The following is a 25,483-nucleotide window of genomic DNA, read 5'->3' as shown; positions in this document are numbered from 1 at the left end:
GGCAGGGGGGTGGCCTTTGCAGAGACTGCAGCTGGGGAGGGAAAGGCCACCCTTCCCCTCACACCGTCATCTCCACGGAGATCTGCCCTGCATGGCAATCAGGCTTGGGAGAAAAAAAAACCTCCCATCAGAGCCAATGGGAGGCTTTTTTTCAAGCCTACTTGCTGCATGGGGGTATTTTCAGGAGGTTGCAGATGTGGGGTAGGGAGAGTTAAGTCTTCTCTCTAGCTGTGGTCCCCTCCCAAAAAACTGCTCTGTAATTTCAGCAATTAGGCTTTAAAAATTTTTCTATTGGCACCAATGGAAGCTTAAAAAAACAAAGAGGCAAACAAACCTGCTGCATGGGGGCTGGGGCAAGGAAGGGGGGGTTGCAGGCGGGGGGGAGGCCCTGTGGGGCCCAGGCTCCCCACCCCTGCTTTCATGGGAGTTGCCCGGGGTCGAGCCTTGGGCCTTCTGCAGGCAATCCTTGTGCTCTCCCACACAGCTCTGGGCCCCCTCAACATGGGCTGGCTGCTGCCACCACAGGCTCACAGGGCCATGAAAACAGACCCAGCCAGAGAGAGGTTTCCAGGCCCCATGGAGAAAATTAGAATTCGCACCTTCATGTTCTTTGATGACCAGGAAATGAGAGTTAGTTACAACATCTTTCACCTGTGGTCACACAAACATGAGCTACTGGTTTCTATAGCCAGACGTCAGGAAAAGCAGCAGCAACACTGAGTACAAATATAAACGAGATTATCTGCCCAGGTTGGGGGGGGGGGGGGTTATAACAGCAGCTTCTCCATAGAAGGGGGTTCTGAAAGATGAAACTGGAAAGCATGCAGTAGAAATGGCTCAGTAAAGCAAGCCTTGCCCCCCAGGTGGAGACTGGAGTAAACAGTAAAGTACTCTACTCAGAGTAGAGTGTCCAAATGATACACTGAGAAAAAGAGTTCTATCAAAGTGCGGAGGCTGCAAGCCATACCCATGTTCTGGATCTCCTTGTCGCCACCATAGTCTGTGATCTTCTTGCCCAAGTTGACTAGCACATGGTAACGGGTGTCATCAGTCTGTCCCAGCAGGAGGTCAATTTCTTTCCGCCGCTCCTTGTCCCGTAACTTCTCGTTCTTCAGGACAGCCAGGACTTCATCTGCAGCTCCACAGAGAATGTCTCTGGGCTGCAAGAAACAAGAGTTGACTTAATCACTCCCTTTAATAGCAGACTCAGGTGATGAGGGCCAACAAAAGGCGATTCAAAATGGGGCCATGGAGGAAAAAGGAGGCATCAGCATGCTATGGGAAACCACAAGGTTTATAGAAGTACAACAACCACATTTTTAAAATACAGCAAAAGGGCCCAAAAAACAGCCTAGTGAAGATGAAGCAAGCTCAGTAGACACAGAATGTTGAGTGTCAGTTGGAAAATCAAAAATGGAGGGGGGGTGGGGCAGTGGAAAGCCCTGCTTGAGCCCCTCGCAACATATCGTACCCTGGAGGAGGCCATGGCTGGCTGGAACCCTGAACAGGAGCACTCCTATGAGGTGCTGAGGACACACTGCAACGTTTTCTTGCAGCAGTCGCTTGCACCCCTGCTTGGCAAGTGTGCCTCCATGTACCTCCAAGTTTATTTCAGTGTAAGCACTGCTATTTCTCTGGTGTAAAAGCAATGGAAGCAAAGCTGCTATTTCAGATGGGGAATCACTCCTGTACACAAAAATTAATTTCACAGAAATAAAATTTGTCTGTAAAGAACATATCCATTTGCTATTATCTAAACCATAAACCAAAATCATCAAGTCACAATAAAAACAAAAACTGAGTTCAGACATGAGAAATCCAAATTGGATTTTGAAAGCCATCCCTAAAAAGGCCTGGTGAAAAAAACAGGTCTTGGTCACCACTGAAAGGGTGATGGGGCCAGGCTCACTCCCTTTGGCAGCATATCTCAAAGCCAGCAAAGAAAATGCACACCTTGCTTTCCACCAAGCTGGTTCCCCGTTACTACACCATGTATATTTAGCACTAGCCAATACCTTAATGTCACTGGGTTGGCAGAGACAAGCAAGAAGTGAAATTGTTTGAATATGTAATACTGCCTGTTGGTATCACTACAGAAATGTTATAAGCTCATCTTGTTACTCTTTAGTCTGTGCACAGAAAACCAAACACGGGGTTTTTGACCTCCGCTTCGCCAGTGCCCCTAGAACATAAATGCCTTCACAACACCTGCCCTTCACTCACCTGATCCCCAAGGGCCGCCTGGATGAAGCTAAGCAAAACTTCATAGGTTTCCCGAGTCTCCTTAGTTTTGGGTTTGTAGATAATTCCCACCATCTCATCAATGCCCTCAGAAAGCAGAGTGTAACCTTTCATCTTGTTGATGTCATGTCTGTCCTCGTCACGTTTCCGCCGCCTAGAAAGGAGGGGAAAAGAGCAGCAGACAATCAGGGAAGATATGAGAACTTCGCATCAGTTCAAGGTCACAAGGCGGGTGCTGAAGAGGCAAACATGCACACATGGGACATACCTTCTATCCACCCCAAGCAAACCAACACAGGAAGGATGTTGCTTTTTACCGAGGCTGGGAGACTACCAGTTTCTTTATCTAAGTTGTGCTACTATATTGCAAGTTTAGGAAATCAGCCTAATCTACCTCAACCTTCCCCAGTCTAGTGCCTCCAAATGTGTTGGACTACAACTCCCAGCATGCCCAGCCAGCATGGCCAAATGATCTACCATATCTGGACAAACTGCTTCCTCAACATCAAGGGATCCCAAAAAAGGGTGAGGGGGCTGGAAACTTTGGGCAAATAAAACCATCTTGGGGACTGAAATTGCTGAAAGCCTGTCAGATGCCTCATCCTCCCATACCAAGACAAGCCAGTGGATTTGACCAGATTATATGGCCTCTGGAAGAGCGCACAGCACAGCAGTAAAGCACATGCTATGCATGCCAAAGGTCCCAGGTTCAGTCTCTGGCACAGGCGTGGGGAAGATGCGACCCTCCAGATGTTGTTGGACTGCAACTCCCATCAGCCGTAGCCAGCACAGCCAACAGTAAGGGGCGTTGCGAATTGCGGTCCGACAATATCTGGAGGGCCACGTGTCCCCTGTTCCCACTCTAGCATCCTCAGGGGTGGGGAACCTCTTTCATCCCAAGGGCCTTCAGCTCCAGCAGTGGGCAGAGTGGAAGGCAAAGGGGGCAAAGCCAAAGGTAAAAAGGGTAGGGCAAAAAATAGCAAAAAACCCAGCATAATGCATCTTATAGCTTTGCCAGTAATTAAGCTTTAATTACTGCCGGTAATTAAGCCTTAGGAAAAGCATTTCCACCTTCTACAATTGGAAAAATGTGCAGAAAAGCTAAGAAACCACCAAACAATCGGTAGTTAAGGGAAAGGGGGTGGAGCCATATGCGGAACCCCCTAAGGCCAGTTTGGGACCCCAGGAGGACTGGATTTTAAGTACTCACTTTGCTCGTCTCTCCTCCTGCATCTGAGGTTTGGTCCTCTGGGCCTTGTCACCCATCCGGGTGCCTTCTAGCTTCCCAACCAGTGACAAGACTTCCCCTGTAGGCTCATCACGCCGGGTCCTGTCAATCAGGGAACGGTCAGCTTGAAGGACGAGATTAGAGTTCTGGAAGAATCACAGCACAAGGGGTATGGGGGTGGAAGAGAGAGAGATGAGGACTTAGAGAAGGCAATAAAACAGATTATCTCAAATGTCCCCACTTCATTGTGAGAACTAATATCTGATCACCTCCCAAACTGCTGTCTATGCAGAGACCCTCCTTTCATATATCCCTTTATTGGCTTGTACTGAGCATAGCATGAACTGGCTACTTCACCTCTGCAGTTTTAAAACACTGACAGCTGCAATCTCCTAGGTACCAACTGGTGTAGTGGTTAATAGGTTGAGCTATGATCTGGATGTTTGCTGTAAAAACCTCACCTCCACCATGAAATAACTAGGTGGAATTAGGGCAAGCCGCTATCTCAGCCTTCTCTTAATGGCTCACCTAGGAGTCATCAGTGATCACAAATTCCATGCAAGTGATTGAATGCACTGGTGGAGGAGAGGTGTCTTTCCATTCCGCCTCTGCCAGTCCTTTGGGTGTCCACACTGGCAGCAGCGGAGGGGAAGCCCACCCTTCAGCTCTGTCCCTCCTCCGACAGCCTGCCTGGCCGGAGGCAATTTTTTAAAAAATAGACAGCTAAGGGTCTAGTATCCTGCATTACCAGGTTCAGTGCAGAGGATCCAGCTTCCCCTCTCCTCAGGACACCCCCTTGGAAACACAGGCTAATAATGAGAAAAATACCCTGTAGGCAACAATTTTCTCTCAACCCTCCTGCTTCAATCTGCTACAGAAAATAGCCAATGAAACAGGCCTGAGAGATTTGCTGTAGGGATTATTGAGTTAATAATATACATGATGTGTTCTGCACATTCAAAAATGCTATGCAAATGCTACGAATTATTATTCCCAAGATCAACACCTATGATATCCTGTTGCAACAAAAACAATAGTTTTGGGACACCTTAGTGGCTACACGTATGTTAATCTTTCACTTGCCAGAAGATGATGATGATTGAGAAAGCAGCCACCACCAACTTGCTGCCCTCCTGATGTTTTCAGCGATAAGCCCCAGCTTTCCTGGGCATTAACCATGCTGGCTGGGGCTGATGGGAACTAAAGTCCAAGACATCTGGAGGGCACTGGGTTAGGGAAGACTGCTCTAAAAACTAACAGATTTAGGCTTTATTGAGGAAGGAACACACTACTGAGCAAGTGTATTGATGACGGTGGACTTACTTCTAAGTAAACATGTATACATGGTACAGGACTGCTCTGTTACACTGCAAGCCTACGGACATCTACGTGAGAGCACGCCTCACGGAACACGACGGGCTTCATCTGAGAAAACGTGCACGGGATTCTTCTGGTCTTTGAGGCCCCACAACCTTGCCCTTGTCTTCGCTGCCACAGACTAACGCGGCAACCTTCACGGCGCGATAGCCGTGGCCGCAACGAGAGCGCGCGCTTCGCCCGCAAGCGGCACGCCATTAGCAAAGGCTGCTCTGGCCCAGCCGTGTCAGCGCCCTGTCCACAAGCTCGAGGGTCCCGGGCGCATCCCGCGCCTGTCCGGGCAGGGGAAAGGCCGACGGCGCCCAGCCAGCCGCGCAGGCCGAGGCACGCGGGGGCCCCGGGCCTCCCCCTGCCTGACGTGCACGGGGCGGCGCCCCAGCGCAGCGCTCCAGCCGGCCGGCTGTTCTGCTCGGTCGAGTATCGCGCGCGTCCGGCTGCGCCCTCGGGGGACCCGCCCGTAGCCCCGGAGGGGGCGGGCTGCCAGGCGCAGCGGCCTCGCCCACCGCCGTGCGCGTGCGGTGCCTCTCGGCCCCTCGACTGCGCCTCTCGCGCCCGCCCAGCGCCCGCAGGCCCGGCCCGGCCCAGCACTCACCGCCTTGTACTCGTACTGCAGGCTCCGGGCGGTCACGTCCGCCATGGCGGCGGCGGCGGCGCGCCCCCCCCCTTCGCGCCCCGGCCGCGCTCCCGCTCCGCAGACCGGCCGCGCCTCCCGCCTCCGCGACGCCCGGCCCGGCCCCTCACTCCGCGCGAGACGATCCTCACACGCAACGGGCTGCCGCGGGACTTCCGGTTCCGGGTCAGCTCCCCAAGTCCTTCCTGTCCCGCAGCCGAGGGCGCCGCTCCGCGGCAGAGTGCGCGCGCAACGGGTCCCTGCCCGGCGGGTCTTTTGCCTGCTGCCCAGACTTCGGGGTGTGTTCGACGCCCTGTTCCCGCCCCGCTGCTCGAGAGCGGGACGGGGGCCCCAGTCGCTCGCAGGAGGCAGCGGGGGGGCGGCAGCCTGGCCCCCGGCCCCCCCGAACACGGGTGCGCGCCCCTCCCGCGCGGGCTCTCTCGCCTGGAGAAACGTGGAGAGAGTCTCGGGGGGCGTGAAGGACTGCAGTAGAGCAGCGCACAACAGTCTCGCAGTGTAGTCCCTGCTATGCATGAGAGCCAGTGTGGTGTCGTGGCTAGAGTGTTGGACTGGGAGTCGGGAGACCCGGGTTCTAGTCCCCACTCGGCCATGGAAGCTCACTGGGTGACTTTGGGCCAGTCACAGACTCTCAGCCCAGCCTACCTCACAGGGCTGTTGTGAGGATAAAAGGGGGAGGGGGAGGAGAATGTAAGCCGCCTTGACTTCCTTGCAAGAGGAAAAAAGGCGGGGTATAAATGCAATAAATAATATGTATCTCCCCCTTGCAGTTTGGAGGGCTGTTGCACCCCCCCTATGGTTTCCACCTTTCACACGGGGGTGGGGGGAGATGAATCGCCGCCTATTTATTTATTTATCAAATTTATTAATCGCCCATCCGGCCGGTCGCCCAGCCACTCTGGGCGATGTGCAGAATATATAATACAGCAGTTTAAAACAATAAAATTCCACGGTAAAAACGTCATTTTTAGCCCGCTCGGGAACGCTCTCGTTCATTCATTCATTGTACTTCCACCAGCCTTCTATTTAATGTAGCCCCCGCAGAACTGTCTCCTTCTCGCAACAGCGCCATTAAAAAATAGCCTCCCCGGCGACACTAGCGACGGGCCCGCGTTGACTTCGCGGTGCAGGCAGGCAGCGGAGCGGTGACGTCCCCGGGGCAGCAGATCCTGCGAGGGAGCTCGTGTGGTTGCATCGCGCCCGTTTGATCGAACCTGCGCGGGCCCCCTGGGTGTTTCCGCGTGAAATCCGAGGCGCTGGCTGTTGCCTCCAGAGCCCTACAGGGATTGGGGCCAAGGCAGACAAAGGGCTGAGGCGATCCCCCCGCCCGCCTGCTGCATTCGTCATCTACAACCAGGGACGGGGACCCTCTCTCAGCCCGCGGGCCAAACTCGGCTTCAGAGCAGCTCTTGGGGGCCACGCTGGTGGGTGGGCCCAAAGGCAAAAGGGGCGGGGCCAACATGCAAAAGAATACCAGCATAATTAAATTCACAGCTCTTACTGCCGAGAGGCTTTTCAGCCTTTCAGAAACGGGGGGCAGCGTGCTGAAGCTGGAGAGCCAGCAAGTGACCGCTGGTCAGGAAAAGGGGGCCTGGCCACATGGGGGAGCCCAATGGGGCTGTATTTGGCCTGGGGCTCCCTGCCCCTGGCTGAGGCCTTGCCCTGCACCCCACTGCCTTCAGGGGTGTGCTTGGCTCCAGGGACTGGCGCTCCCTCCCTCCCTCCTGAGACCTGCCCACTTGGCTCCCTCTCTGCGCTTTTAGGCGAGTGGTGAAAACGTTTCTATCGCACACGGGATTTTGTTGGCTCGGAAATGTATTTCCAGCCTCGCGATGACCCTCTGCTAGATGTGAGACAGTATCTTGATGCTGTATGTGATTGTACCTGAGACAGTTTCTCAATTGCCATGATCAAAGGAATGTTGAAATAGGACAAGCTTCTCACCTATTACATGATCTTCAGCACACCTGCCAGAAAAGAGTATTATGTTGCAGGATTATGACAGAGCAAGACTTTATTTCCATCATTCCTGAACTTTGGGAGGTAAATGAAAGAACGGCGGCAGAAGAACACATTTGGGGCAGAAAATATTCAAGTTTCCAGGCAGTTAATTCAGACAGCATGAAGACATAGAGCTTTTCTAGATGAGGCTTTTAACCAGCTTGTAACCCACTGCGTCTGCGTCCAGGTTCTGTGCGGGATTGTGCTGGGATCTCTACACAGCTTTGGGAATTTATTACGAGTACAATTTTCCGCATCAGATCAAAACCTGTGGGAACGGAGCTGTCTTCCGCAATGCACCTTCCCAGTGCATTTCAGATGTGTTTAAGCACGACTCTCAGCACGGAGTGGATATTCTCAGTCCGGCCCCTCCACTTGCTTAATTTTTTTCATGAAAATGCAAAGTGGAAGGGCAGAGACAGGTCTTTTTTCCTCCATTTCCTTTCGATGTTCGGTCTGAAAGTGACACCCTTTGACTTGGAAGGGCCCCCCACGTGCTCACAGGCACCCTCCCCTCATGTGTCGCTGATGCACTCTATGGAATTTTCTAAGGCAGAGGCATCGTAGATTTTAGGAAACAGCTGGCTTTGCTTTACTGGATATCCTGGGAAGACTATTGAAAAAGTGCTAACCCACCTCTCTTAAAACAATATAGGATGACTTATTATGAAATGCAAATGCTAAATATTAATTATGAATTGAGAATTTGAAAATGTAAATAAGCATTGTATGCAATTGTACCAAAGAGAAGATAACACAAGAGACTCAAGCAGGTTCACAATGAATTCTAGGTAACTTGCATAAAAATAATGGTCAAGTTGACCTGGATAGTATTCAAAAAGAAAATGCTGATTTAAAGGCCTATCACTTGGTCCAAAAGTTGATTTGAGTAATGAACAGGTGTGAGACTGTATAATTCTGGGTCAAAAGTGTACTAAAAGTGTTCGCTTATCAATGGGGGATATGTGGCTCAACAACACAAGTGAGAAGGATCTTGGAATTGTTGTAGATCACAAGCTGAATATGAGCCAACAATGTGATGTGGCTGCAAAAAATGAGGTACTGCACGCTCTGCATTTGTAAGAGGAGTGTGGAGCGGTGAAAACGGGGCATTCCGTGGGGTGGGGAGGGCGGAAGTGCCGCTCCGACACTTCCTATGCAGCGTCTGGCATCCCCCCTGCTCCGACTTCCCACAGCTAGACAGCTGAAATCGGCTGTCTGGCCACAAATGCAGGGTGGCTGAAGCGTGGAGGGGACGATCCCCTCCGCTCTGCTCCTGCCCTGCATTGGATAGGTGGTTGCCTCCAAGTTTGGGGCAGCCGCCTATCCTGATAGGATCGCGCCCTTAAAGCATTTTATCTGTTATTCGGTGGTACAGACAGCTAAATTTTCAGACAAATAGCTCAAACAAAGTCTCTAAACCGTAACACAGGAGTTGGTCAGCTCTCTAAAGCAAGGGTTGGTCGATGTGCCAATATAAGGGGAAATATTTATATTTGATTGATCTCCCCATTTAAAAAAAAAAGTGACTGCGTGGGAAAGGGAACAAACCACAGCTGCTCCGTGTCCCCTGCCCTTTCTGTCCATAGCCCTGGAAAGAGCCGAGAAGGGCTTCTGCCAGGGCTGGTGAAATGTGTCCCCACCCCACCCAGGGAAGGGGAAATGTCTTGAGAACAGAGGGCTGCCATTACCCTTGGAAGGCCAACTCATGTTCCCCACACAGGCCTTGGCTCCTGAGCAGTCGTCTGAGAACGGCCTCCTCCTCCTCCGTTTGGCTGCTTCTTGCCTCAGCACTGCTAGGCCTCCGGGCTGCCATTTGACTTTAGCAGGCCTCCCGCCGTGTGCCTCGCAGGGGCAGAGGGCCCAGGACTCCTATGCCAGGTGCATGACAGGCAGAAATTCAATAGGTGCAGCTTTACCTATAGCATATGAGGGTGGAAGCAGAAGCTGTGGATATCCTGACTGTACTTCAGCTGACAGCTGTTATCAGCTGGTATTTTGACAGCCAGAACTTCAACAGGTGCAGTTCCCACCTCCAAATGCTGGGGGGGCTCCACCTACTGAGTTTTCTGCCTGTCACAGAGCTCCAGGGATGGTGGAAGAAAGCAAGGTTTCAACTATAAAAATACCATTCATAAGACAATGTTGGCAGAATAAACAAAGGAGCTTAAGGGAAAAATATGGAGAAGTCTGTCATTAAGGACACAAGGGTCTAAACAGTGTCGCTGGTCGGGCGCTGGCAGGGGCAGCTGGTTCGATCTTGCATGCCACATCTCATGGTTCAGCCTGATTTTAGCCATACGGGCCTGGCCACTGTCACATCCGGCTTGAATCTCTCTGTTAGGTTACCTGTATTGCTGCTTACCTTTACATGTTAGCATTCTGTGCCGCTGTGTGAGTTTTCATGGTTTCATGGTATAAAGGACATTTTGCACCAGATTAGGGGTGGGTCACTCTGTCCATCCCAGACTCGTCAAAATTGTCAGGAGGGGGGAGGGATTAGTCAAGCTCTTTCCCTGTGATTTCTGCACCAGCTTGCCATTTCAAAAAAAATCTGTTAAAAAATTCGTGGTTTTTTGTAATGTACACATTAACGTATGGATTTTTTGTGCACATTTCCGTCATTTCCTCTTGATTTCATGCCACCCACAGCAAAGGCCCACACAGCTTTAGGGAAGCCCTACCTCAAAATTAAAACTATTTATTGAAGAGCATCAGAAGAGAAGGTGAAGGAAAAGTCACATTTCTTTTCCTGCAAGTTATTTCCCTGGGATTTTCCCTCAGGTTCCAACCAGCATAGGCACCCAGCATAGGCTTCTTCTCTTCAAGAGTTCAAAATTATGGGAACCCTCTTTTTTCCCCTCTGGTGTATTCTATTATGCCACCACCACTCCCAATATTGAATGTATGTAGAGGTGAGAGGAACTGAAGCATGCCTGAAAGTGAAACCCCTTGACCTAGAAGCAGCACCCCATTGTCTACTCTGGGAACTGGCCAAAGTGGCTTCCTGGAGAAGAACAGTACTCTGCATGTGCTCAGAGGTACTCCCCCTCACTGATGCACTCTATTGAAGGCTCAAAGGAATGATGAGAGCAGCTGTGGTTGTTATTCACGCGCTTACCCCATTTCTCTCTAAAGCAGGAGTTGGTTGGGCCTCTAATTTTGACAACAAAAAGTGTGCACAGCTGACGGAGACTGAACCCCTCCCCTGCACTCACTTTAGAGCCTTCCATCACTTTGGACCAGGGGTTCCCAACACAGCAACCATGGGCACCTCCAATGGCACACGCAAATGGGTTCCCAATGTGGTACCTGCGAGCACCCAACATTTTTCTTTATTTGTTTTAATCCCCCCCCCCATTTTTTTGAATATCCATACCTGAAATGCATACAACTTTCTAGCAATTATACATCGGTTTCAACAAAAGTGGACCAAATATCCAAACAAGTATCCACTTGAAGGTGTATGCCACCCATTCAAATATTGAAAGCACTGTAAGGTCCTCAGTCCATTGCATTACAGGAGGTGAGTGCTTATCCTTCCAATGCTGTAATATTTATTTATTTATTGCATTTATATCCTGCCTTTTTTCCTTTAGCTGTCAAAGGGGCACAGAGAATCCATTTACACTGACCATTTGTTAATTTCCGCGAAGCAAGTAAATAATTTAAAAGACCATGCACATCAGTGAATATTAAAGACTGTTCCAGTACAAAATTTATCTGTGTAACAACCTCCTCCCCAAAAGAAGCAACACTGCCAAAACATAGTTTAAAAGAAGCATTACCTGTATCACACCACCAGCAATTAGCCAAATTAGACAATCCCTTATTAAAAAGACACTGCAGTGTTTTTGTTGAATAAGATGCAGCCTAAGATCCACAGGTAGACACCAAAGCAACAATCCACTGATTAGGCATTTTGTGGTGGTGCCCACAGCATGGTCTCAAATTTCCAAATGTGTCCCCGGGTCCAAAAAGGTTAGGGACCCCTGCTTTAGACCGTTGTCTCCTGGGCCTGACTCACTTTGAGTAATGGAGATGGGTTGCAGGATAAAGTACCTGGGACAATGGATGTCAGAAGGCAGGTATTGCCAATGCATCTCTTAGATGAGCCTTCCCCAGCCATGTGCCCCCCAGATGTATCGGATTACAAGTTCCATAAGTCCCTAGCCACCTTGGTTGGGGGATTCTGAGTGTTGTAGTCCAACACATCTGGAGGTGCCAGGTTGGAGAAGACTGTCTAAGGAAGCGATCCTGCCTAGATAGGCGGCCGCCTCGGAACTCGGAGGTGACCGCCTATCCAAAGCAGGGCAGGAGAAGCACGGAGGGGATTGTCCCCTCCACGCTTCTTCTGCCCTGCTTTTTCGGCTAGACAGCTGAATGTGGCTGTCTAGCCGCGGGAGGATGGAGCAGGGAAGGAGGCTGCTGTACGACACATAGGAGGCAGTGCGGAAGTGAGGGGAGGACAGTTCTCCGGGAGCCGACCTCGGAGAACAGGCTCTGAGGTCGGTTCCTGGACAACACCATATCCTATGGCTGTCTGGTGGCTATAGGATTGCTCCCTCCCTTACATGCCTCTCTAGGTAGAGTTAGGAAAGGCTCCTGTTTAAAATCCTGGGTCCCATCTACAAGGGCAATTTACTCTGGTTCTTCTGTACCTCACAGGCGATCATGGCAAATGACGTCCCCGGGCCCCCCTCCCCGCAGCACCTGCACATTTTCATGCTGGAAAACCCGCATTTTTGCAAAGTTGTTTTGTGAGGGATTTTCCCATCGTGCCAGTCTCAGCGCAGTTTGGGGGTCTGTGACCTCAGCTAGTGACAGACACTGCCTTCAGCCTGCTGGGGGACAGGACAGCGCAGATAGGAGGAAGGGAAAGTTGTGTCCTAGGCGCTTTTCTGGAGGGGCGCATCAGTGCACGGCGGTGCTTTGTTTTCCCTAAATGAGCCTCAGCAGCCCACTAAGCATGTCTCCTTCGCTGTAATCCCCGCTGACTTCTACAGCACTCAAGAGCGAGGAGCAGCGAGGAGGGGTGGGAAGCCAATTGTACCAAACCTCGCTATCCAACGTGCACGAACGAATATGCCTCCTCAGATGCAATCCCCATTTACTTGCACTGCACTGACCGGGCACAGCGCGGAGCAAAGGGAGGAGCGAGGAAGCCTTCGCAGTTTGAGCGACGTCGGGGGACACAGTGGTGGGGAAGATGGTGAGAAAGCGAGAGAACGGGCGGCGGAGGGGGCCGCCGTTCGGCTGCCTGGGCCTCGGCGCTGCTGGCTCCCGGGCGGCGGCGGTGCTCGGCCGGGTCCCGGAGATGGGCGGAAACAGAGGAGGGGCACGAGGCAGGCTGCTGCGCCGGACGGCGGCGATGCGAGCTGGCGGGAGGACATTTCCTTGAGACGAGCCAATGACTGTAAAAGCTGCTTTTTGTCTCCCCAAATGAGCCTTCAGCCCGTTGCTTTGGGATGACTTTGGAATCTCCACTTCTGCCCCGGGAACAGCCCACGCCTCGTGCCTCCTGGGAAGTAACTCCCACTGCCTCAGCAGGGGGAGGGGTGGGGAAGCCCGCTGTTTGGAAGCGGCGCTTATCCAGCCCAGCGCACCTTCGCGGGGCGGCAACGACTTAAAGGAAAGAACGCTTTTGATGCTGCGAGACTCCGCCCGCACGTGCCCGGGCCTGCACCGTTTCTCCTGCATTCTGCCGCGCAAAAGTGGCTCTGTTTCATATATGCGCCGCTTTAATTGGCTGCGTGTACCACGGGGGCCATACACCCGATTGGCTGGACATGCAGTTTTAAATGGAGGCACGTTGGAAAGCGTCTCCGTCTCGATGGGGCCCCTGGACAGCCGCTGCCAATCAGTGTAGCGCGCGGGAAACGTCGCGCTAGAGGGACCAATGGCATGAAAAGACCGGTCCTTTCTAGTTGATTATTCTCCCCTTTTTTTATCCGCTAAAAAAGCCTTCCTCTTTAATGGGCAACACGTTATTAAAAGATGAGTTGTCTTGAAAGTAAGTACTTATGAAAGCAACAGGTGGAGGGGAGGCCTCTTCCAAGATAGCCCCCATTATTGCAAAGTCTACATGGACTAAAAGCAATGTGCGCGTTTTCCCCTCAAATCTATTGTTTTAGTCACATGTTTTACACATGCAGTGTTGCCCTTGATTGAGGGCGCAGTCCTACGCGTGTTTAGACCCATGTTGGCTCTGGAATGCTGGGAGTTATAAGACTTCTTTCTGTCTGAGGACGTGCAGGATTGCACCCTAATTTATTAAAACTGATGACATTAGCCAACTCAGATTTCTTTAATCAGTGACACTGCTAACATGTTTACTTGTTGCTTGATATAAACCAGAAGCAAGCTTGTTTTTATGCCTACTGATGTGGTTGCTGAAGGCAAGTAGTAACATTCTCCTACCCCCACATTTATTTATTTGTTTGTTTATTTAAAATATTTCTTGGCCACCTTTCAGGGCAGAAGCCCTCCCAAGACAGCTTATAGCAATAAAATACATAGACAGTTAAAATAATAAAAGTGATAAATACTTAAAAACAATAAAACCAACAATAAAACCTGCAACAATGTTAACAGCAGTAACAGCAACAATAGCAGTCATATCAATAGAAGGCCAAGGTAAAATAATACCCTTTCAAGGCCTTCTTAAAAGTCTGCAATGACAGAGCATGGTAGACCTCCGATGGCAGCTTGTTCCAAAGGTGTGCGGCCACTGCAGAGAAGGCCCTCTCATGTGTGGTCACCCACCTGACTGCTTTCATGGGTGGGCAAATGAGAAGGGCCTCTCTTTCTGATCTTAAAGTGTAGGCAGGCTGATATGGGTGAAGGTGGTCCTTCAAGTAACTTGGACCCAAACCATTTAAGACTCTAAAGGTCAAAACCAGCACTTTGAATTGGGCTCAGAAACACACCGGTAACCAGCACAGCTATTGCAGTATAGATCAAATTGCCTCACCCCCAACAATACTGGGGCGGCCACATTCTGCAGCAGCTGAAGTTTCTGACCCATCTTCAAAGGCAGCCCCATGTATAGCGTATTACAGTAGTGCAGCCTGGACGTCACTAGTGAGGTTAAATAGGGATCAACCTCACGGAATTCTATTAAAGTAACAATAGTACTACAATTCAAGACTCTCAGACCATGCTCTATTGTAACCATAGAATGATTACAAAGAAATATATGATGATGTCAGTATACAAGCAACTTTGTGATAATCCTACTATAAACATCTCTAACTGTTTATAATTCTTTATTCATTATAATTAATGAATAAATAACTAATAACTAACCAATGACTCTTTAATGCCTGTAATATAAAAGTTATATAAAATGAAGTAAAGTCATATAATTATTGGTTTTAAAAGATATAAGCCATATGTACACAGGTTGGAATATAAAACTTCTAAAATATAATCAAGAAAGACAGAAAGATTTCATGCCTGTAATATAGTAAATATGCAACTGAATAAATTAATGTAATAGCTGTGAAATAGTAGAGCTGATAGTACTGACGTTATATAGTAGGTATAATATAGTCAAAATAAGAAGGAATCTGCTTCACCAGATCTAAGCACTGAAATGAAAAGACCATTAGCAGGAACCAAATATAAAAATGAACACTAGATACTGATGAGAGAAATATACAGTTGAGATAAATATGAAATTACAGAAATGCATATGTAACTATTAATTTATATGAACATTTTATAAGCCTAATACACAAATGGATACAAAAAAGGACCACAATTATGAACTGTAGATTTAATATGAAATGCATTAAAATGTAATAAACAAATATAATTTTATGCCTATAATACAGTAAATATGTAACCAAATAAAATAATATAACCAGTATAAAATATTAAATGTAAAGCAGATAGAAACATTTTATAGTCCCATATGATGTAATAAGTCCTAGGATTGGCCTCTATCTTCACAGCTTCCTGTGGGAGGCAGGACACTGAGGTCTCTCTTCTGTTGCCTCCTGAGGGCCCCGAGGTGGGAAAGACTCGGTAGGTCCCTCTTCTGCCTTCACCGGAGGGCTCAGAGGTTGTAACAGCCACTCCGGAAGACGCCTCTCAATGGATGCGATCAGCTGCTCAAACTCAGGAAACTCTTCAAAGATGAGCTGGATCACATCCATTGAGCCCGCACCCCCTGGCCTAGGAAGAGGTGGCTGCTGGTCCCTCTGTGCGCCAGGTTGAGTGTCCACCACTGAAAGAGAGAAAAAGTGGAGCCCATGATTACAAGACCAAGAATCTTTTCTACTTTGCTTGGGGAATGTGTGAGCAACTCTCAGATTCCCATAATTTAGAAGTGGGGCTCCACCTGCCCACTGGTCCAGTGTGGGAGGAGTTTCCCCTGCCGCCTATACCGGGGAAGAAACATGGGACGATCTCCCTTCCACACCTCAGAGCGTTCCTCCAAGCAGCAACTCACCCAACCCTCCATGCGTGGTGCAGCATGGCGGGAGTCGCTGGTTCCAGGGCTAAGCAGGGGGTGGGGGCTTGAAACTGGCATCCAGTGGGTTCCTTTTCACCTACTTCATGCTGCGTGGGAGGTGGCGGGGCCTTGTTCTATTTAATGTGGCAGATGGGCTCTCTTCCTATTGGTGTTGCTGGCAGGGGCAGCATGGGCAGGGAGGGAGTGGGCCTGAGGCTGCAAGGTGGGGAATCGCCCAGGCCAGGTTGAGAGCAGGAGGGTTGTTCTCCCAGCTCTCACCTGCGGTGTAGGGACCTGTACTGGAAGGCTGTGAGCTGGTGGATAAGCTGTTTCCTCCTGTTTCCAATTATGTTAGGTTAAGAAGGCTGTTGCACATTGATCCCATTTACGCCTTTGGTGTCCTCATTTCTGGAAAGGGGCAATTTAAATATCTCAACATTAAATAAGGGAAACACACTCAAGAATGGGCAAAAGAGCAAAGCAGCACGAGACCTGCAAACCCACAGGGCCCAACTGATGGATCTCAGAGGAAATTTGTATCTGGATCTGTGTTGAACATTTACCGATTTTTAAACTACTCTCCCAAAATAGAGGTTGCATTCCTCAAAGCCCAAGAAATCTGTCACAAGTGGGTAGTGCCCTTTGCGACAAGGACAGGAACAGCTAGGTGAGACTGTGCACCAACAGGCATGCCACAAGCAAGCCCCACTTGGCAGGTGTACAGAGACACCTTCTGAATTTTTGGCACTCACCATTCAGCGCAGTGTTCTCAGCTTGGACCTGATTTAATGCTTCTGGGCCTTGGAGCTCCTGAGATGTTGGGATACCTGTCAGTTGTCTGTTGTCTGATGCTGTCCCATTGTCTCCTTGTGGAAAGAAATGAATAGAGAGGAATCCGTGATTCCACAACCAAAGATATTCCATTCTTCCTTTACTATGCACAGATGAAGGTAGGTGAAAGCCTTGTTCCCTTCCCAGGGAGGCCCACCAGCCTCGGAGAAAGTCATAAGAAAGCAGGTGAAGACTTAACTGCATTTCGGCTTCTCCTTTGCTGAAGCCTGAATTTACAATTACAGCTGTTTCATTGGGGGTTTTCTTGTTCAGATTGATCGGTTGCAGATGACAGTTATTAAGGTGAAAAGATGTTATTTGTTGCTTAAAAGTGCATAGCTTTTTTCTAAATGTTTTGTGTTTTAAAAAACAGAGTATCTCTTATTAAGTAAGCATTCAACTTTGGTGAGTAGTGGAGCAACCTTCCTATATTCATAGACCCAACACTCTATTAGGCTCATGCAAAATTTCTCTTCATCTCATTGGGGCATGTGCACGCCATTTTCCCGGTGGATGGGGCTCCATGGGCCAAGGCTGCCTCCCCCTCTGCCTCCCTTAATGCCCCTTCATTTTGCCTCATGTTAGTAGAGCTGCCTTTGGCCTCTGCGGACACCTCCATCCTTGGCCATCTTGCAATATTGGCTGACAGCTCTGATGGTTAACAGGGCCACTACTCTCCATGATGGATCTTGTGCTTCCTGGAACGTTCTCTCACATGGATCCTAAAGAGCTAAAGAGTGGAGATCCACCGTCCAGCCACTTTCATGATTTTTCTTGTACAACCTACACTCTGCAGGCTCAAGCAAGTTGACTTGGGAAGAGTCACGATGCTAAAGTGTGAAGTCGCCAAAGTATTTGAGCCCCACATTCCGAGAGTTAGGTTATTAATTGCTGCATTCTTCTAGTATCTGTGGAATGATGCATGAATATATTTCAAGGATCTGGAATTTAGAAAACAATCTGCTGCCACGTTTTAGTCCCATGTAAGATGATTTGCCTGGACTCTCCCACTAAGATGAAGCCCATTTCAGTCAAAGACCATCTGGCATCACAATGTGGGTGCTAAATTCCACTCCATGTGCAATGAGGGGTGTTACATCTTTCCATGCAGGATGGGCACATGGCACTCAAAGACAAGATTCCATGGTTGGGTCTACTTAGATTTTTTTCATTCATTAATGAAAAAACACACCCTGCCTATGATCAATGAGGCCTCAGAGCAGGTTGAGGATCACCTACTCAGTAACGTATCTCATAAAAAACCCAATCAATGAAAACCCATAACGAGAGCCACAGTGCTAGAATATTCTACTATGACGCCAACCAAAGAACCAGGATCGCTCCCTCCAAAAGGTCCTCCTGAGCTGCTTTGAGAGCCACAAGATGTGGTGATCCATTCAGACAACGACAGGTGTCCAGGAGATAACTATGGAAGGCAGAAAGACTTATCCCATGTGGCAACTGCCTAGTCTCAGGTGACCCTCTGGCATGTGGGTGATGTAACTGGAGTAGGGGACGGTTAAGGCATGCAGGCAGGGAGGAAGGAAGCAGGCCGGGTGAGATTCGGTGCAAGATGAAGGGAGCAGAAGAAAGAGCAATAAGACTGCAGCACTGTGAAGAATGTCTCATCAGGAGCTCATATGTATGTATGCAGGACCAGGCCCCCAGGTACCGAGCCAGCTGTGCTGCTTCTACCTGCCCCTCCCTGTAGGGGCTACATAAACTGGCTGGCTGAGGTGGCCTGGGAGAGCCAGGGCCTGCAGGAGAAGCCACCACCACCGGGGAAGAGGTGTGCCTTCTGCCGCCGCCGCCACCACCACCACCACCACCACCACCAGGCCTTTCCTGTGGACTTCTGCCTGGCATTATTTTTAAGGGGATTTTTTATTTTTTTTAATTGTTTTGTTGTTGTTGTTGTTTTGTTTTTTGCTGGGGGATTTTGTTGTGTTTTTAGGGGTGGCTAGCCTGCCTGATAGGCGGGAGCAAGGGGGCATGTGTCCACCCGATGGAGGCAGTGGGGGGAGTGTTGGGGGCCAGAACATACCGAGGCTGGGCGGCAGGCGCTGGCGGAGCGCTAGGGGCAGGCCATGCCAGAAAAGGGGAACAAGGGAGAGATGTGTAGTATCTGTCCCCTGCTCCGGGCCTGTCCAGAGCCAAAGGATGGCTGGGGGAGGCGTGACCCCATCTTCTGGCCTTCGTTTGCTGCTCTGCAATGCCAGGTCTGTTACCCAGAAAACCTCCCTCATCCATGACATGATCCTGGATGAGGGTGCAGACCTGGCATGTATTACGGAGACCTGGCTGGCCGAGGCTGCTGCTCCAACCCTTGCAGCCGTGTGTCCAGCTGGATTTTCGTATGCACAGCAGCCAAGGGCTGGGGATCGGGGAGGGGGAGTGGCTGTTATCTACCGAGAGTCCTTGGTCTTCACCAGACCCCCTCTCCGGGAGACCAAGGCTGCTGAGTGCATGTACTGGAGGTTGGGCCTGAAGGGCAGTCTGGGGATTCTGCTCGTGTACCGTCCACCCCGCTGCACAACTGACTCCCTGGCCGAGGTGCTTGAGGTAGTCTCTGATGTGCGTGTACAGGCCCCTAACGTATTGGTGTTGGGGGACTTCAACGTATATTTGGAGGCCATCCTCACAGGAGCACCTCGGGACTTCATGGAGACCATGGCTTCCTGGGAGCTGCACCATATTCTAACTGGGCCCACCCATGTAGCCAGTCATGCACTAGATCTTGTGTTTGTTTCTGGAGAAGAGGGGAGTGATCTGGAAGTCGGGGGTATATCCACCCCCCCCTTGTCATGGTCAGATCACTATCTGGTGACGTTGGACTTCTTGGTTCCACAACCCCTCCACAGGGGTGGAGGACCCATTAAAATGGTCCACCCCAGGCGTCTTATGGATCCAAATGGATTCCTGAACACGCTTGGGGATTCTCTGGGGCATGCCATCGGCCACTCGGTTGAGACCCTGGTGAGTGGCTGGAATGCCACAATCACTGGGGCATTAGATCAGGTGGCTCCGAAACACCCTCTCCCCCTGAACAGGGCTTGGACTGCACCATGGTTCAATCCGCGGTTACGAGCTCTGAAAGATGAGGTGAGACGGCTGGAGCACCGGTGGCGGAAGTCTCGCTCCAAAGACGATCAGACACGGCTAGAGCTGTATCTTCAGCCTATCACGTGGCGGTGAAGGCAGCAAAAAAGGAATATTATGCTGCCTCTATCGCGTCTGCAGAGTGCTGTCCCAGGAGGCTGTTCCAAGTGGTCCGGAGCCTGGTCGGTCCTGTGGCTCCGGAACCACTGGAGCATTCTAAGGCCTCCTGTGAGGCCTTGGCAAGGCACTTTGCAGATAAAATTGATCAGATTAGGTGTGTTACTCTGCTGTGGATACAGTTAGTGAGCAAGAGGCAGCCTGTGGCACACCGGTTTTGTGGGATCAGTTCCAGCTTCTTCCTCCTGATGAAGTGGACAAGGTGCTTTCATCTGTAAGGCCGACCACCTGAGTCCTTGCTCCTTGCCCATCTTGGCTCATTATGGGCTGCAGAGAGAGACTGGGTGAGGGGATCAGGGCGGTGGTGAACGCCTCCCTTGAGGAGGGAGTGATGCCATCAGCCCTCAAGGAGGCAGTGATAAGACCGCTCTTAAAGAAGCCCTCCTTGGATCCTCAAGTTCTGAACAACTTTCGCCCAGTCTCAAATCTGCCATTTTTGGGCAAGGTGATTGAATGGGTGGTGGCGATGCAGTTAAAGGCACACTTGGAAGAAACTGATTATCTAGACCCATTTCAGTTGGGCTTCAGGCTTGGGCATGGGACAGAAATGGCCTTGGTCGCCTTGGTAGATGATATGAGGAGGGCTCTGGATAGGGGTGAATGCTCCTTCCTTGTTCTCCTCGACCTCTCAGCGGCTTTTGATATCGTTGACCACGGTATCCTCCTGGACCACCTGGAGGGGTTGGGCATTGGGGACACCGTATTGCGGTGGTTCCGGTCCTTCCTCTCCGGCAGGTGCCAGAGGGTAGCACTGGGAGAGGTTTTGGACCCGTGGCCACTCACTTGTGGGGTGCCACAGGGTTCCATCCTCTCCCCGATGCTATTTAATATCTATGTGAAGCCGCTGGGAGCTATCATCAGGAGGTTTGGGGTGCGGTGTCATCAATATGTGGATGACACGCAGCTCTACCTCTCGTTCAAATCTTCACCAAGGTTGGCCGTACAGTCCTTGTCCAAATGTCTGCAGACGGTGAGTGGCTGGATGGGGAGGAATAAGCTGAACCCTGACAAGACCGAGGTACTTTTGGTGGGAGACAAGAGGAGGCTGGGGGATGTTGACCTGGTGTTGAATGGGCTACGGCTACCCTTGAAAGACCAGGTCCGCAGCCTGGGGGTCATTTTGGACTCCCAGCTGTCCATGGAGGCTCAGGGGTCAGCTGTGAGCTGGACAGCGCTGTATCAAACGGCGGCTGCGCCCCTTCCTTCCCGACCATCTGCTCCCATCGGTAGTACATGCCCTGGTCTCCTCTTGTTTAGACTACTGTGATGCGCTCCACGTGGGGTTACCCTTGAAGATGGTTCGGAAGCTGCAGCTGGTACAGAACGCGGTGGCTCACCTGATTAAAGGCAGCTGCCGGCGAGATCACATCACTCCAGTGCTGAAGGAGTTGCACTGGTTACCCGTTGTTTTCCCGGCCAAATTCAAGGTGTTGGTTTTGACCTTGAAAACCCTATATGGTTCCGGCCCAGCCTATCTCAAGGAGCGCCTCCAGCAGCACCAGACAGGCCACTTAACAAGATCAGCCTCGGATGGCCTTCTCTCTGTCCCATCAGCCAGGACAGCTAGACTGGTGGGGACGAGGGAGAGGGCCTTTTCTGTGGTGGCCCCCACTCTGTGGAACTCCCTCCCTAGGGAACTCCGCCATGCCCCCTCTTGAATGAGCTTCTGTCGTGCATTAAAAACGTGGTTGTTCAGGCAGGCATTTGGGGTGGGTTAGGGTATTTTAGAAATGTTTTTATTGTAGAATTTTATTGTTTTAAACTGTTTTATTGTACGCTGTACATTGCCCAGAGTGGCTGGGTGACCAGCCAGATGGGCGATTAATAAATTTAATAATAAATAAATATGTATGTATGTATGTATTTATTTAAAACATTTATATCCTGCCCTGTATCATTAAGATCTCAGAGTGGCATGTAGCCAATGGCCTTTTCCAGCTTCCTTTTTACAGTAACTGGTGGAAGGCCAAGAGCAAAGCAAAGATGAAGTAGTTTCAGGAGCAACAGGAGATCTACACTACACATACACATGGAATTCCCTTCCATGTGTATGTCAGAATTGTGGCAGTTTACTGTGAAGCACACGCTAATGAAGACGGCACTGTATCCACTCTATTTGTAACATGGCTGAGTGCCACACGGAATTGCACAGCGTTCTAATTGCAGGAGAAGCAGGATTAGACTGAAAGGTCATGTGAGTGTAGTTGTGCTTCATGTTGCTTTGTAGAGCTTGTTTTTGACTCAGCTGACAGACTACGCGCCGTCGATGGTGCAAAGCAATGGAGATTTTAAAATAACAATTCAGAGCTCCGCTCTACCATACATGCGCAGTCAAAAGTAGCTGCAAAACAGAGAGAAGAAAATCCCGGAGGAGGAGCAGGATGTGGGGAGGGGCCCTGCCTTCCAGCTGCTTCAGCCTCCTCCTCCTCCTCCTCTGCTCATGCCTTCAGCATGCCCACTGGCAAGGGTCCCTCTCTCACCCTGATGCCCTCTTCCTTTCTGGCTGTTATTTCGCGCAGAAATCCCATTAAAATCAGGGCGAGGAAAGAGCAGGAGGAGGAGGAGGAGGAGAAAGAGGGATGGAGTGGGGAAAGCTTTAAAGCCACTCCTACCTGTAAGAGTTATAATACAGCTTGGTTGGAACTAGGGATGTCAGAGAAATCCGCAATGGGATCAAAGGAGTTCCGATTTCCATGACTCTAACCCAGAAATTCCACAGGGGACCGGCTTTTCCCAAGACGCACAGATTCTGCGGACTTGCAGGCCGTTTTTTTAGTTTACCTGAATTTTATACAAATTTAGTCAAAGAAAAATACGTAAAATTAAAAAACAGCTGAAAATGCCCCTTTCTCCCATAGGGTAAAGCACGAAAATGCACATTTGGGGGGGATTTGTGCATTTTCACAAGTGTGAATTTGCACAAATTTGGGAAATTGGAAAAATCCCGTCCTGCCAATGAGAGGATGACAGAATGAAAGGCACCTGACAATCTGTGAAATGCAGACGAAGCAGATTTTACAAAATCCTTACATCCCTAGCTGGAACACACATGTCTATGTAGCCCATGAAAAGAGCAAGCACCAGAAAAACCATCATAATAGGAGTTCGGGGAACAACAATATTGATTGAGAAATGGCGTGAGGAGGATGGTTTGAGTGTTGCATCATGTGACATGCTGGTGACCCAGGCATCACAATGCCAGTAAAAAACCTTCATGTAGCTCAGCCCCTAGCTTGTTCAACAGTCATCTTGGAGTCCTGTGTGGGTGGCTGGGACATTCCTGGAATAAGCTGATCCTTCAGAGCAGTCAGCAGATGAAGCAGGGACCAGAGGCATCCCAAACATGTCCGAGATCTGGCAGCTGCTGGCTGGATTCTCCCCAGATTGGATCTGAGAAGGAACTCCCTGGAGGTGGTAACCATGGGACTCATGCTCTTTCCCAATGGAGGCACTTGCCACTGAAAAATAGGAATGGAGAAAAATGGAAGATTGGACATAGACTACTGAGGACTGGAATAATAGAATCATAGAATAGTAGGGTTGGAAGGGGCCTACAAGGCCATCGAGTCCAACCCCCTGCTCAATGCAGGAATCCAAGTCAGAGCATCCCTGACAGGTGGCTGTCCAGCCTCGTCTTGAATGCCTCCAGTGTGGGAGAGCCCACCGCCTCCCTAGGTCATGGGTTCCATTGTCGTCTTGCTCTAACAGTCAGGAAATTTCTCCTGATGTTCAGCCGGAATCTGGCTTCCTGTCACTTGAGCCCATGATTCCATGTCCTGCACTCTGGGATGATTGAGAAGAGATCCTGGCCTTCCTCTCTGTGACAACCTTTCAAGTCCTTGAACAGCGCTATCCTGTCTTCCCTCAGTCTTCTCTTCTCAAGGCTAAACATGCCCAGTTCTTTCAGTCTCCCTTCATAGGGCTTTGCTTCCAGTCCCCTGATCATCTTTGTGGCCCTCCTCTGAACCCTCTCCAGTTTGTCTGCATCCTTCTTAAAATGTGGTGCCCAGAACTGGACACCGTACTCCAGATGAGGCCTAACCAGTGCTGAGTAGAGGGGAACTAGTACTTCCCGGGATTTGGAAGCTATGCTTCTTTTAATGCAGCCCAAAAGAGCATTTGCCTTTTTTGCAGCCACATCACATTGTTGGCTCATATTCAGCTGGTGATCGACAACAATTCCAAGTTCCTTCTCGCTTGTAGAGTTGTTGAGCCACATATCCCCCATCTTGTAACTGTGCATTTGGTTTCTTTTTCCTAGGTGCAGAACTTGGCATTTCACCCTATTAAATGTCATTCTGTTGTTTTCTGCACAGCGCTCCAGTCTATCCAGATCACTTTGAATTTTGTTTCTGTCTTCCAAAGTATTAGCTATCCCGCCCAATTCTGTGTCCTCTGCAAATCTGATCAGCACTCCCTGCGCCTCCTCCTCCAAGTCATTAATAACAATGTGGAAGAGCACTGGGCCCAGGACTGAGCCCTGCGGTACCCCACTCGTTACCTTTCCCCAGTTTGAGAAGGTCCCACTGATAAGCATTCTTTGAGTCCGATTCTGTAGCCAACTGTGGATCCACCAGATCGTTGTTTCATCTAGCCCTCTGGGTGCCCCCGCCAAAGGAAGCTAGACGGGTGGCGACAAGAAAGAGGGCCTTCTCCGTGGAGGCATGAACTCCCTGAAGAGGTTCACCTGGCACTATATTGTTATCTTTTTGGTGCCAGGCAAAGACTTTTCTTCCAGGGGTTTTAGGGACCTAGTTCTAGATTTGTATGGCTGTTTTATCGATTCCTGAGCTGTTTGTTGTTTTGCATTGTGTTGTATTTTATTCCTTTAAATATTTGTATTGTATTCTATATTTTTAACTGTTTCTATGGCATTTTAGTCTTTTAACTCTCTCTAATCTGCCCAGAGAATATTGGTTATTGGGCAGATTAAAAATGTTTAAATAAGTAAATAAGTAAATAAATAAATACATACATTTCTGCAAAGATGAGCACATACCTTTTGAGCCTGCTTTTGTGGCTCTGGCATTGCTGGGTTTTGATGGCGCTGTGTAACACCCGCTGGCTGGAGCAGGTGTCATGATGGTTTGTGGCTCCACCTCTTTGAGGACCAAAACCACTTTGTCATTTGGGTCTGGTGGCACAGGGACAGCTCTGCGTTTCTGTACAACGGGATTCCTCTCTCCCAAAGGCATGGCGGCCAAGGTTGCATGGTTGTACAAATAGAGGCCAGCCCCATCCTGGAAAGAGGTTTGCTGGATGTGTCCCTGCCTGGAAGGCGGCACCTGTACCAGCTGAAGGCTGGCCACCGGCTGGAGGTGGGAGTGGGCATACAGCTGCTCCATGGGGCTGGCGGTGGGAAGGCTTCTGAACTGGGATGCCAGTGGCTCATAGAAGGGTGCAGGGAGATGGCCAGTTGTTCCCCATCCATGGACGGAAG

The 25,483-nt window shown here is 50.0% G+C and overlaps 1 protein-coding gene across 1 annotated transcript in view; it reads right to left on the bottom strand.

Moving 5' to 3' along the window:
- Positions 1 to 5,566, bottom strand: part of SNRNP200 (small nuclear ribonucleoprotein U5 subunit 200) — a 47,362-nt gene extending 41,796 nt beyond the window's left edge. The window contains exons 1-4 of the mRNA XM_084804143.1: positions 5,439 to 5,566; positions 3,452 to 3,615; positions 2,224 to 2,395; positions 968 to 1,160 (exon numbers count right to left, since the gene is read on the bottom strand). Of these exons, the coding sequence (XP_084660269.1) occupies positions 968 to 1,160; positions 2,224 to 2,395; positions 3,452 to 3,615; positions 5,439 to 5,483 (574 nt within the window). The 5' untranslated portion in view covers positions 5,484 to 5,566. The remainder of the gene's footprint in view (positions 1 to 967; positions 1,161 to 2,223; positions 2,396 to 3,451; positions 3,616 to 5,438) is intronic.
- Positions 5,567 to 25,483: the final 19,917 nt, after the last annotated feature.

The sequence above is a fragment of the Heloderma suspectum genome, chromosome 6, assembly GCF_057233095.1.
Source record: "Heloderma suspectum isolate Gila_16-S chromosome 6, 16-S_ref, whole genome shotgun sequence".
Lineage (NCBI taxonomy): Eukaryota > Metazoa > Chordata > Lepidosauria > Squamata > Helodermatidae > Heloderma > Heloderma suspectum.
This window is presented reverse-complemented; position numbering and strand designations above follow the sequence as displayed.